The following is a 14,468-nucleotide window of genomic DNA, read 5'->3' on the forward strand; positions in this document are numbered from 1 at the left end:
AATCTCTGTTTACATATACAGAAAGTATAATAGGAAAAATTGAGAGACAAAGATGTACAAAGGAAGAAACGGAAGGGGGGATGAAGGGAAGGAGGGAAGGAGGAAAGAAAGAACGGAAGAAAGAATGGTTTGGCTTTCTGGCTCAGGGAAAACATGGTTTTGTTTTGTTTTTCACTGGGGTGAATTTAAATAAAACAACTAAATTGTTTAAGGAAAAATTAGAATTTATATTTAATCCCAGGAAGGGAAGTTAGGAGTAAAATTAGATTTCATATGTCTGTCATTTAAGGTACTTTCAAAAAAATGCTCCTTCTTGCCAGTGAAGGCCAAAGACCAGTCAATATATATAAGAATTATCATTTCTCAGTCCAAGGTACATATAGTTTTGTGGAAATAGCCTCTTACCAGGAGATTAGAAATGCTAAGTAGTATCTAATAATAGAAATGTGTAACCAGTTTCTGTGGTCTTCTTTGGAAAATAAACTTTTCTCAAATCATTTGATGAACAGTTTTTCCCAGTATTTGCAGTAGACTTTAAATTCTGTCTCCACACAAGTTTCCATTTAGCAATCAGTTTGTTCCTGAGAAGCACGTTTTGTACCAGATATTTATGGGTTTCCAACGGGTAACATTTTTGAGCTGTTTTTCTAAACTTAATTAGCTTCCCTTCTTGGCTGCAAGGTCATGCTCTTTTTGAGAAATAGTTATTAATTTAAACTTTGAGCTTAGTACAATGATAATATTTCAATTTTTTGTATGAGAAACTTTTATCTGCCCTCTAACACTTGAACTTTAAATTCTTATTTCCATTCCAGAAGTTCCTAGTTTATCTCTTGCTCTTTGGGTCACATTATAACAAAGTGAATTAAATGGAAGAAGCAAATCAGTCTGTGGTGTCAGAGTTTGTTTTTAGTGGACTTTGTAATTCAAGGGAGCGCCAAGCCTTCCTCTTACTGCCATTTTCTATGCTCTACCTGATGACTGTTGTAGGCAACCTCCTCGTTGTGCTCTTGATCATCTCTGATCCTCATCTCCATTCCCCCATGTACTTCCTCTTGGCCAATCTCTATTTTGTTGACTTCTGCCTTTCCTCAGTCACCACCCCTAAACTAACCACAGACTTCCTAAGGGATAACAAGACCATCTCCTTTAGAGGCTGTATGAGCCAGATTCTCTGTGTGCACTTCTTTGGAGGTGGTGAGATGGTGCTGCTTGTGACAATGGCCTATGACCCTTATGTGGCCATCTGCAAGCCACTCCATTACTCCAGCATCATGGACAGACAAAAATGCCTCTGGCTAGTTTTGATATCATGGATCATTGGCTTTGTATATGCCATGAGTCAAATGGCAATGATTCTGGAACTGCCATTCTGTGGACCCAGAGTAGTGGACAGCTTTTTCTGTGATATCCCTTTGGTGATCAAACTAGCCTGCATGGATACACATACTCTGGGAACATTGATAAACACTGACAGTGGGGTCTTGGCAACAACCTGCTTCATTCTCTTGCTGATATCCTACACCTATATCCTATTAACTGTTCGCCTTCGCACTAAGGATGGGCCATCAAAGGCACTCTCTACCCGTGTTTCCCACATCATAGTGGTGGTGTTGTTCTTTGGACCCTGCATCTTCATCTATCTGTGGCCACCCAGCACCACTTGGGTGGACAAGTTTCTTGCTGTGTTTTACACAGTCATCACGCCTCTCCTGAATCCAGCCATTTACACACTGAGAAATAAAGAGATTAAAAATGCAATAAAGAGACTGATAAGTCACCATATGAATTCAAGGGATAATTTTTAGATTTCTTGTGTAATCAGAAAACCCTCTTTATTCGCTTTAATATTGCCATGGCTTGACCTGTAAACTGAACTAGAAATAATGCCTTTTTTGTATCTATAAACTATGAGCATTCCCAGATGTATTGCTTGTGTTTACAAAAACACTTTATTTATTCACTCTAACCCTAACTTAACTAGAGTACTAAAGATATTTGAGTGATAAGCATCCACTTAGAAGAAAAGATGAATGACTCTAACCATAGTACTATTTTGCCTGTACTGCACAACATAATCCCTTTAATTTAAGCGTTCAACTCTCAGCCATTTTTAAAGGTTGAGTTTCCCTTGAAAGACTTTCCTTAAATACACAGCAAAAGTCTTTGAAAATCAATTGAAATATAATTTTTTTCTCTCATGTTAATAAATTAATTTTGTTATAGTTTTATTCCAAATAAAGAAATAAGAAAAGGGAGTTGTGAGGGTAGGAAAGACTGTCTTGATGAAACCAAAAGAAATTTAAACTGATGAGGAGAAAGTCAAGAAGAAACAATAAGAACAGCACAATGAAATTGCCTGTGTTCATTCACTGCAGGGTTCAGATACGCTGTATGGCTCTCAGTGAGATACCTAACCAACTTTCTTCTTTCTGAGGAGGCCCTTACTGGACATCAGAAATGAATAAATAGAATGCGTATATGTTTTTATACACACACCTCTATCTCTCTCCTGCACGTATGCAAACATTATAGTACGTGCAAAAGGAAAATGCATGCAGTTGGTTTTATCATCGGTAGGGTGAGAAAGGAAGACCAATTATATCAGGATCATATATTCTTTTTAAATAAAGTTGTCTTGCAATATTGCATCTTCCATATCTTTGCATAATATGTGTCAAACCTTTACAATGTCTTAAATTCTAATTTAACTCAAGAACAGAGGAAAGCTATGGTCATGATTTCTTGTGGTGTGATTACGATACTAACACTTAAAGAGTAATTAAAGGCAAATCAATGTAATTCATGTTTCGGAAAGAATCACAATGGAAAATTAAAAACATTTTAAACTAAATGCTAATAAAAATATAACGTATATACGATACGGAATTCAGCTATAGGTAAGCATGTGAGGACTTTATCATAGATCCATATACTAAAAATAGAAAAGCTACATGTTAATGATTCAAGTATCTATCTCAAGAACATTAACCTAAAAAAAAGTAAAAGGAAATAAAAATTATAAGGACAAAAATTAACAAAATTAAGAAAACAATAAAAAAGAATCAACCAAAACAAAGTTAGTCCTTTGAAAAGACTAATAAAATTGGTAATACATTAGCAAGGCTGATCAAGAAGAATAAATTACCAAGACCAGGAAAAGAGATATCTCTACAAATTCTTCTATCTGTCACAAGATTATAAGAGGATATTATGTACAACTTTATACCAATATATTTAAAATTCTACATAAATGGGAAGCTTTCTATAAAGAGCCAATTATTAAAACAAGAAAATCTTAGTGGTACAAAATTTATTAAAGAAATTGAATGTGCAGTTAAAGCATTTTCTGTCCCAATTATTATCTCTCAGCTTGAAACCTACTGATTGATACGCTACTTTCAGATGGAGCTGGACCTCTAAAACCTCATTTCTGTTTTCCCATCTGGATCCATTTTACGCTCTAACAATTAGATATGCTAGAGGGAGACTGGCTGGTTGGAAAGGAGAAACCTACTTACTCCTTCCTATTTGCTCCTTGTGGGCTCTCTCGTGGCTTGCTGGGCCCACGAGCATCACCACCGCCACCTAGCAACAGTAGTTCCTTCCTATGAAAGCATCTGAATCCAGGTTGCAGTTTTTCTAACAGTCGCACAACTAAACATATCATGAGCGCTTAAAGATAACTGCAGCAGCAAGCTGGCAATCTCTCTTCAAAACTCCGGGTCCCAGGTCTAAGGAGCCTCTCCTCTGAGCTCAGAGAAACAATCAGTAAGCAAGCTTCACTCCCTCCAAAGAGATCTGAAGCTCAGCCTCACAGGGCTCCTTCTCTAAACAGCTAAGATTCAAACATTCAGCCTCCTCCCTTTGCTCCCACAGCCCTTTGGGGTGATACTGCATCCTACAGTTGCTACCTCCACGATAATTTAGAGTTCTTTTTTAAAATTTCAGACACCTGGTTAACAATTTTATACTTGATGAATTCTTTAAATTCTTTCTGTTCAAATCACTGGGGTAGTTCCTTTTTGCTGACTGAACCATGATACAACTTTGCACAAGAAAAGTGCAGGTCTAAATGTCTTCACTGGTGAATTCTTCAAAACATCTAAGAAAGAAAAAATAAACATTTTCACATAAACTCCTCTTTAGAACAGAGTAATAGGGAACACTCTTTTTGGCTTAATGTAAGAAATATTATGGTGTATCGAAATTCATTAATAATTCAAAGGAAACATTTGCAAAACCCAACTGCGACACAAAGAATTCTGAGGCCAACAGAACTCCCCAAGTTTTTTCAAATTATTTTAGTATGTTTTCTAAGCCAGATACAACAGATGAAGGCCCTAACAATGTATGCATAGCATCATTTACAAAAAGGGAACTGATTTTGGTCATGACATTTTTTCAATAGTTACTGTGATAATTACATAGCTACTATTGACATTGCCCAGCTGGCTGTATCCAATAAATCCACCAAATTCCATGCTGATTTACCATTAGCAACCTACATAGATCAAGGGTGTACTGCTACAATAATTCCGTAGATGAAGATTCTCCATTATCTTTCTACTAGTAAATATCATCAGGAGATCCAATTAGCATCTTTACAAGGGGATTAGCCAGTTCATTTATTTCTTTCCTTTTGCTGTTTTTTTCCCCCCAGATGTCCATGTGGTGGGTAATGAGTTTGAGTATCAGCTACTAATCCTTTTTTCTGATATTTTTTTACTTATGAAGTCAGCTTAAATTTGACATGGAGATCAGATAAGGATATGAGAAAAAAAGTTATAAGCTCACTGCTGTCATGACATAGGTGTAAAAATTCTAAACAAAATAATACCAAAGACAATATATAAAACACTATGTATGGCATGAGAAAAATAAATAATGTATTACAACAACTTTAAAACTGAACTACGAGATTGATTTAGCATTTGGCAAATAATCACTATATTAAGAAAAAGACGAAAAGCCATACAAATATCTTGATAGATACATAATAGCATTGTATAATAACCAATACACTTTCATGATGAAACTCTTACCAAGCAGACATAGATTGAAAATTACTCAATCTGATAAAGGATATTTCCAAAATATTTCCAGCAAAAGTTATAGTTACAGATGAAATATTAGAAACTTTTCCCCTAAGGCAAGTAAACAAAATAAAATATATAAAAAGAAAGAAATTTGTTGTTATTCTTCTTGGGCAACTTATTTAAGAGTTATAAAACCCTTTTACAGACTCAAGCCTACAACACTATTTATCTAATCAGTAACATTTAAAACACTCTATTGCCTCTTTCATTTCTATTTTCGTCAACAGATGGCTAAATTTGATGAGTACAGACATTTTGGGAGAGTGAAGATGAATACTAAGGTAGATTTAATAATGTTTTACAAGCAAGTAGGTATTAGCACAGAAAATTGGACTTCCATCCGAACAAAACCAAAGTACCCTATCGGGCAGTTTTACTCTGTCACATGGGATCACTATGAGTTGGAAATCTACTCGATGGCACCTAACAACCACTGAAATGGAGACACAAACCTAGCGGGTTTCTTTAGATTTTGGAGACAACATATATGTCATTTAGGTGTGCTACTTGGTCTATTTATCAAGAGATTGAAAAGCTGCTAGATTTGAGTGGAGCCCAGATCAAGAGAAGGCTCTGCAACAGGTTCAGGAGGCCATGCAAACTACTCTGCCAATTGGGCCATATGATCTGGCTGACCCTATGGTGCTTGAAGTGTCAGTGGCAGATAGTGATGCTGTTTGTAGTCTTCGGCAGGCCCTTATTGGTGAATCACAGTACAGACTTAGAATTTTGCAGCAAAGCCCTGCCATCCTCTTCAGATAACTACTCTCCTTTTGAGAAACAGTTTTTGGCTTGTTACTGACACTTAGTAGAGACTGAACACTTCACCATGGACCACCAAGTCACCATGTGCCCTGAGCTGCCCATCATGAACTGGATGTTGTCTGATCCACAGAGCCATAAAGTTGGATGTGCACAGCAGCATTCCATCATGGAAGTGGTATATAGGAAATTGGGCCTGAGCAGAACCAGAAGGCATGAGTAAGTTGCATGAGGAAGTGGCCCAAATGCCCATGGTCTCCACATCTGTCACAATACATTACATCTCCTAGTCTGCACCTACGGCATCATGGGGAGTTCCTTATAATCAGTTGACTGAGGAAGAGAAAATTCTTGTCTGGTTTACAGGTGGTTCTGTATGTTATGCAGATGCCACTCGAAAGTGGACAGCAAAATACTACAACCCCTTCTGGGATCTCCCTGAAGGACAGTGGTGAAGAGAAATCCTCTCAATGGTCAGAACGTCAGGTGGTGTATCTTGTTGTTCACTTTGCTTGGAAGGAGAAATGCCCAGATGTGTGATTGTATACTGATTCATGGGCTGTGGCCAATGGTTTGGCTGAATGGTCAGGGACTTGGAGGGAATGTGATTGGAAAATTGGAGACAAGTAGGTATGAGGAAAAGGTATGTGGAGAGGCCTCTATGAGAGGCCCGAAGAAGTGAACATATTTGTGACTCATGTGAATGCTCACCAAAGGATAACCTCAGCAGAGGAAGATTTTAACAATCAAGCGGATAGGCTGACGTGTCCTGTGGAAACAAATCATCCTCTTTCCCTAGCCACTCCTGTCATTGTCCAATGGGCTCATGAACAGTGTCCATGGTGGCACGGATGGAGGTTTTTCATTGGCTTAGCAAAATGGACTTCCACTTATCAAGGCCGATTTGGCTACAGCCATTGTTGCATGTGCAATCTGCCAGCAGCGGAGACCTACTTTGAGTCTCCAATATGGCACTATTCCTTGAGATGATCATCCAGCAACCTGGTGGAAGGTTGATTACATAGGACAGATCCTATCAAGAAAATGGCAGCATTTGGTTCTTACTGGATTAGACACCTACTTTGGATATGGGTTTACCTTCCCTGGACGCAATGTTTATGCTAAAACTGCCATCTGTGGACTTATAGAATGCTTTAACACTATCATTGTATCACACAGCATTGCCTCATATCAAGGGACACACTTCACAGCAAATGATATGTGGCAGTGAGCTCATGCTCATGGAATTCACTGGTCTTACCATGTTACCCATCATCCTGAAGCAGCTGGCTTGATGGAATGATGGAATGGCCTTCTAAAGACACAATTACAGCACCAGCTACCGGCAATACCTTGCAGGGTTGGGGCAGTGTTCTCTAGGAGGCTGCATATGCTCTAAACTAGTGTCCAATATACGATGCTGTTTCTCCCACAGCCAGGATTCATGGGTCCAGGAATCAAGGGATGGGTATGGCAGTGGCACCATTCACTACTGCCCCTACTGACCCACTCACAATATTTTTGCTTTCTGCCTCCATGACCTTATGCTCTGCAGGTTTGGAAGTCTTATTTTCAAAGGACAGAATGCTCCCACCTGGAGACGCATCACTGGTTCCATTGAACTGGAAGTTAAGAATGCCACTTGACCAGTGTGGGCTCCTCATGCCTCTGGATCAATAGGCAAAAACAGGCATTACCAAATTAGCTGCTGTGATTGATATTGATTACCAAAAGGAAATCAGATTGACTTTACATAATGGAGGTAAAGAAGAGTATGTCTGGAATGCAGAAGATCCCTTATGGTATCTCAGTACTATCAGGCCTTCTGATTAAAGTCAAAAGAAAGCTAGAGTGATCCAATTCCAGCATGACTATTAATGGCCCAGGCTCTTTAGAAATGAAGGTTATGTCACTTCATGATTCAAAGAACCACAACCAGCTGGGGTGCTTGCTGAGGGTAAAGGGAATATGGGATGGGTGGTGGGAGAAGGTAGCTCTAAATACCAGTTACTACCATGTGAGCAGTTGCAGAAATGAGGCTTGTAATTGCTATGAGTATTTCTTTCTTGTATGTATGTATCAAATATTTTTGTTTTCATTACTTATTAAATATAAGATGTAAACAGGGGAGAGCATTTTCAGTTGTATGTGTTTTAGTTGTATCATATAAGGCAAGCATGACTTTATAATTTTCTTTATTCAGAGATGGGTACAGGTGCCAAGCTGACAAGGGGTGGATTGTGAGGGTTAAGGTTGTATGACAACTTGGCTACGCCATGATTCTCAGTGGTTTGGCAGTTTTGATGTAGTTTTTTTTTTTTTTTTTTTTAATGATGTAACCCGCTTTATAATGAGATCTGATATAATGCAGTCACTTCCATGATGAGATTTGTTATGAGCAGCTAATCAGTTGAAAAGGAGTTTCCTTGGGGGTGTGGCTCATTTCTAACATAGGTGGACATTCTGGCTCACTGGTGGGGATTTTGCTCACTCTGGATCTTGCAGCTAGCTCCTATTAGCAGCTTACCTGCTCTCTTGTCTGCCAATATTGGGATTCACTGGCCTCCAAAGCCTGTGAGCAAGAGTCTGCTGTCTGACCCGCCAATCTTGGGGTCTCCTACCCCTGCAGCTACATTTCTCAGAAGCCTCCAGCCTAACCCACAGACTTGGAACTTTCATGCTTCTACAACTGCATGAGTCATTTCCTTGGTATAAATCTCTCTTATACATATTTATGTGCTTTACTGGTTTCCCGTCTCTAGACAACCCAGCCTAAGACGTTAGCTGATAGCTAACAGCTGTTAGAGCTTCAGATTCCACTGTAACATTCTCCCTGTGGCCATGCTAACCACAAGCTCTTCTGAGACAATGATTGACAATTGCTAGGGTGCCAAAATCAGGGCATTACTGTCCAATATGGGATTCCTCAAATGGGCCGTCTTTGCTCTGGTTTTCCCCATCCACCTGGTAGAGACTTTCTCAGAGCTGCACTGTAGTCTACACCACTCAATTCTCCTTCCTTCCTCTCTTCTTTCACAGAGGCCACATTAGCATCTCCTTATGAAAGCTTTCACTTCTGTCTACTTCTGCTTCTCCTTCCTTCTCCTCTTCACAAACATTTCCCCCAAGAAATACCCTTATACTTCTGTAGTGATCACCGTTTTACATAGTACCTGAACTAACACAAGAAACAGTTTTTAACCCAAAAATATTTGTGATCAAACCATTAAGAGTAGGAGTCCCACCTGTTTAAGAGTTACTACCAAAATTGAACCATCAACCAGAAAACAAGTTTGCTTGACGCCAAATAACCTACTTCACTCTCATTATAATGATGTGATGTTAGAAGGTATTGTAATTATGGGTCTATTACTGTCCTGGGGCAGTTGATAAAAGTAGGAATAATTTTTTTTTTTAATCTAGTATTAGTGTATGAATCCAAGCTTTGTTTTTTCTAAACTAATGGCCACAGAAAATCTATCACTTTTCCTCTGATATTGTCAAGTCAGTATAGATAACAAATCATGTAACTGTTTATTCACTTTACCTCCCCTTTTCTTACTGTATGTATTGCCAAGTGGGGGTAGGGTATACATTTACTACTGACTTATTGAATATCTCCTTATCCAATATTAGACATTTACAAGAAATATAAAAAATCTACTGTCTGATTGTTTTGTGCATTAACAACATACATCTGGCAGCAACAAAGGCTGAAGTGCCAGGTGAGAGTAATGCTGGCTGTGATGGTTAACATCGTGCATCAAGTTGTCTGGGCTGTGATTCTTAGTGGTTTGGCAGTTATGTAATGATGTAATTTGCAAGTTATGTGATGATGTAGACATCCTCCATTTTTTGATTAGATGTGGTCATCTTCCATTTTTGATAACACCAATTTTCACATAACAACCTGGTCTTTGGAACCTAACCATGTCAATAAGTGAGACAAGGGTGGATAGTCCCCAACTGACAACATATTCGAGTTACCACAAACCACACTTGCAACCATTTGTTTCCACAAAGTCGATACCAGGTTCAAGGCATTTAAAGACAGAATCACGGTGCTGCTTGGAAAAAATGCTGCTGAATTTAGCTTAAAACCTTTTCTTATTTACCATTCTGAAAACCCCTCTAGCAGACAAAAACATTGACAAAAATAAGCTGCTGGTCTATTACAGCAGTAACTCCAAGGCCTGAATGATGATTGTGTTATTAGAAGACTGGTTTTTAAATTGTTTCATCCCAGAAATGTATATCTACTGCTTTGAAAAGAGCATTCCTTTCTAGATTCTGCTATTTGACAATGCCCCAGGACATGCTCCTTATGTGGATGATCTAAATTAAGATGTGAAAGAGGTGTATGTACCTCCCCATATGACAGCTGTGATTCAAGATCACAGCTGGATCTAGGTGCAATGGCCACCTTCAAGGCAAGGCATACTACCTACTGACTATGCTTGCTAGGCAATAGCTGCAACAGATGGAGGTCCAGTAACTTACATGATTTCTAGAAGAATTATAATATTCCTCAGTGTATCTGAAACACTGTATTTTCTGGGAGGAAGTTACAGGAAAATACATGCAAGGGATATGGAAAAATTGCTCAGTTATGTGAATGTGTTCTGAGCATTTGATCGGGATAACACAATGGAAGAGATTGGAGGGAAAATCGTCCATATGCCAAGAATGCTGAATTTAGGACTTGATATTGCCAATGTGGAACAGCTCATAGATCACAAAGAAGGGGAGTTGACAGATCAGGACTTAATGGATTTTGAAGAGGAAAGAAATTCTGAAGAAGAAAGAAATAATGAGGAAGAGGAAGGAGAAAAGTTCTCAAAAATTTTTTAAATGGAAGGATTAAGTGAAGTTATTTTCTGAACTAAATCAGGGATTTCCGTTGCTTGAAAACATGGACCCAAATGTTGATCACTTTGCTAAAGCCATTAGGCAGATTTAGGAAGCAATGAGATGCTAACTGTGAAATATATGAGGAAAAAAGGAAAAGGGTCATACAGATAGCTCTCACTAATTTTCTGATGAGAAATGCCATTCCCAGGGATAATCCAGATGATCCAGAATATTCCCCTAGCAGAGGTATTACCGCAAATGTCAATGTCATTCAATTCTTTTTCAATATTGGAGTAGGTTATTATGATTTGTGTATTTTGTATGTATTAAAATATATCCGTAAGTTTATATGTAATATCTCCAACCACCAAAGACAAATAAAGACTGAATGTATAAAGATACTGATAATAAAAGGCAATAATAATGAAAACTTAAAAAAAAAAAGATATATTCAACTTACATCAGAACCAGTTTAAGACAGAGTCATCAGAACGGAACTTGTCATTAGTTGGGGACTACCTGTATTCCCATTATATTAAAATCTGTCATTTTTCTAGCTCTATGTATATAAAAAAAAAAAAGTATACAGAATTGGCCAATACATTTGGCATAAAAAGTGTTGCCATTAGGCCAAAAAGGATGGTATCCTGGCAGATAATACCCCCAGGAAACACATTCACTTTAATTAACTTGTCTTTCATTTAAAAAGGAACCAAATCAATTCTTCACACTAAATGGACTCAATGCAGCAGCTGTGCAGATAGAATTCAAAGCAATCCTACAATGAGCCCAAGGTAGGTCACTCTGTTTATTCAGTGGTTTTTGAAGTCTCTGAAAACACCACCGTAGTATATTGAACCAATAAGTATACTCTGCCTTTTTTCCAAACAATGAAAATCATTTGTCTCTAGAATTCTGTATAGAATACTTCTAGATATTAAAACCCCAAGTGAAATTTCTCAGTCTATATTTGCTATATCCTTGATAGAACAAAAGTGAGATTTGCTCTATCGCCCATGATTTTTTCAAGTACCAATTCATTATTTCTCGAAAATCTAAATGAAAACAGCAATTAAGGGTATGTAGTGATTTTTTTTTTTTTTAGTGATAGTTGATCTTGAACCTGATATTGATGACAGACATTATCAGTTGCACTGATAACATTTAATAATTCAATGACCATCTAAAATTCTCAAGTTGGAAAAAATATTGTCAGAGCTTCAAAATTACTGATAGTCACATTGAATTGCCAATTTCCCTATTACCCTTTCTCCTAATGCTTGACTCTTGGGAAAATCCAAAGTGCAAGACCTAGTTTCCATATGGGGTAAATATTGGTTATTAATACTCAGTTCTTCTAATTGTTTTCACTCTTAGTGGTGGGAAGTATTTATAAATATTTGTCTTGAGCAACAATCGTGAATCAGAAAAAAGAAGTTAACCTCTTTGTTTCTCAGTCCTTGAAGTTGCTGCAGGTAAAACCTGTGACTGACTGAACAGGTAGGTAGGAAACCTATTGTAATTCTCTGGAATCTCATTGCATAATTTTCCCTGTTTCTTTAGCTTCCCACATTTGCTTTCTCTTTCTGTCTCCCTTTTTCTCTTGTCAACTCTCTTTACACAAACGATATTCACTTATGTTGTTTTATAACCCTCTGGTCTCATTCTTAATAGTTTTAATCACGTTAGGAAGTGAACACAAGATATTCCTCAAAGTGGTATATGAAGAATCTTGAATCTTCCACCATCTTTCTCTCTGAATATTAGGATAAGAAAAATAAACAGTAATGCCCGTCTTGTGGCTATTCCATTGCAACTGAGTACAACTTGAGAAAGCATGTTAGCTTTATGTTTGCCTGAAAAGCTAGCTTTATGTTTGCCTGAAGAACTCAATAACCTTTCCCAATCTGAAGAACTCTAGGTCTATTTCCAAAAAATCATAGTAGATAAGACTTACTGAGTTCTTACTATATGCCAGACCATTTTGTGATATTTTTCTTGTTTCAACTCAGTCCTCAAAACAATTATATGAGGTAGAAACTCTTAGTATTTGTCTTTCACAGATAAAGAAATTGAGGCACCATGCAGTTAAGTAGCTCACCCGCAACTAGTAAGAGAGAGAGCTGGAAATGCAAACAGTTTGACTGCAGTGTTAATGCTTTTAATCATCGTATTATTTATATGAGTAAATGGCCTTAAATATATTTTATTTTTTCCTTCACTAGTTCTGATGCATTTTTAAATTCTAAAACTAAAAAACTATACATCTGAAAATATATAGATAAACTTGGTGATAAAAAATAATAATAATATTAAAAATCCCACTAGCTGCAGAAATTTTTGGTAAATCCTAAACATTTACATATGCAAAGTGCCATTTCTCCCTCTCCCTAAAAAGATTTATGCTCTATACCCATTTCCTTGACTTATTGATATCTTTCCATGCTAGTTAACCTAGACTCGTATAATCATACTTAAAGCTTGCATTTTATGAATGTATTCAGCTAGTTAATTTGTCCTTTAATCCCAAGCAGTTAATCTGTTTGCAATTAGTGGTATTGTAAAAAAAAATACGGACAAACAAGGTAAAACAATTTTTCAGATATATATTGTGCATTTATCTGCTTTTTCCTTACAATTGATTTCAAAATATAGGATTTCTTTCTCACAGTTAAAAGAAGTTTTACTTCTATTGCCAAATCGCCTTCAGAAGTGAATGTATCACCACATTGCCAACAGCTGTGGAGAAGAGGCACTGCTTTCCCAGTCCCACAGCAACACTGAGTTCAATCATTCTGTTAAAAATATACATATATTAAAAAGAACCTGTTTCTAAATTTACAGCAAACTTAGAAAGATCTCTTAAACTCAAGTTGATAAAAATTAATTTATAAAATTTTATGTTCATATTTACCTTCAAAGCATTCAGAGTTTATTTTGCTGTAAGATGTATGGTACAATATTTACAACTTTATGTTTCCAATGTTTAACAACTGCTACATACTATAAATTTATTAAATAATCCTTTTCCTACATAATTGTAATACCTTATTTTACCGTAAGCATCTAGTATGTATATAATTAAATTTTGACTGTTTTTTTCCACTTATCTGTCATATTTTAGTCAAGTTAGTCATTGTTTAATTACTAAAGGTTTGTGACATATTCTAATATATTTTATAGACAGTGTTCCCTTGTCTCTCCTAACTCCCATTGCATTACATTTACATTTCAAAATTTCCCTAGTTATTAAAATGGACTGTTAGATCATTATGTAATGTTCCAAAATAACTCCACTAGACTTTTCATGACCACTGCAGTTATTACATAGAGTAGTTCAGTGAGAGTTAATATTTTTATAGTTTTAAGTCTGTTATTTTTCTATTAGCATGGTTTGATCTTCCTTTTTACACGTTAACAAATATATAAGAAAAGATTATTTTCAATACATTCTGCACATCTTTTAACATCAGTTTCATTTATAAATGAAATATGTATTCATTATATTTAAAAGATTACTAGTGAATTTATTATATTTGTTAAAATTAAAATGCTCATATTATACTTAATAATCATTTAATTAAGTTTTCAAGTACACATTTGTATAATTTGTAAATGCTCATAATTTTGCTACCTTTTCTTCATCTTTATTCTTCTCTAATTTATAGCAGTACATTCTTGTATTACAGTGTTAGTAGGATTTCCTTTTTGTATTCTTGATTTTAGTGTTACATCATAATCTGATACTGACTGCTG

At 36.6% G+C, this 14,468-nt stretch overlaps 1 protein-coding gene across 1 annotated transcript; it reads left to right on the plus strand.

Moving 5' to 3' along the window:
- Positions 1 to 869: 869 nt before the first annotated feature.
- LOC126084610 (olfactory receptor 4K3-like) lies at positions 870 to 1,808 on the plus strand. The gene has a single exon (XM_049899204.1). It carries the CDS (start codon positions 870 to 872, stop codon positions 1,806 to 1,808), a length of 939 nt encoding a protein of 312 aa, XP_049755161.1.
- Positions 1,809 to 14,468: the final 12,660 nt, after the last annotated feature.

This window comes from Elephas maximus, chromosome 10, assembly GCF_024166365.1.
Source record: "Elephas maximus indicus isolate mEleMax1 chromosome 10, mEleMax1 primary haplotype, whole genome shotgun sequence".
NCBI classification, from domain to species: Eukaryota; Metazoa; Chordata; class Mammalia; order Proboscidea; family Elephantidae; genus Elephas; species Elephas maximus.

What these genes read in the sequence shown, in the direction of transcription:
- LOC126084610 (XM_049899204.1), top strand. Translation starts at nt 870, where the DNA reads ATGGAAGAAGCAAATCAGTCTGTGGTGTCAGAGTTTGTTTTTAGTGGA.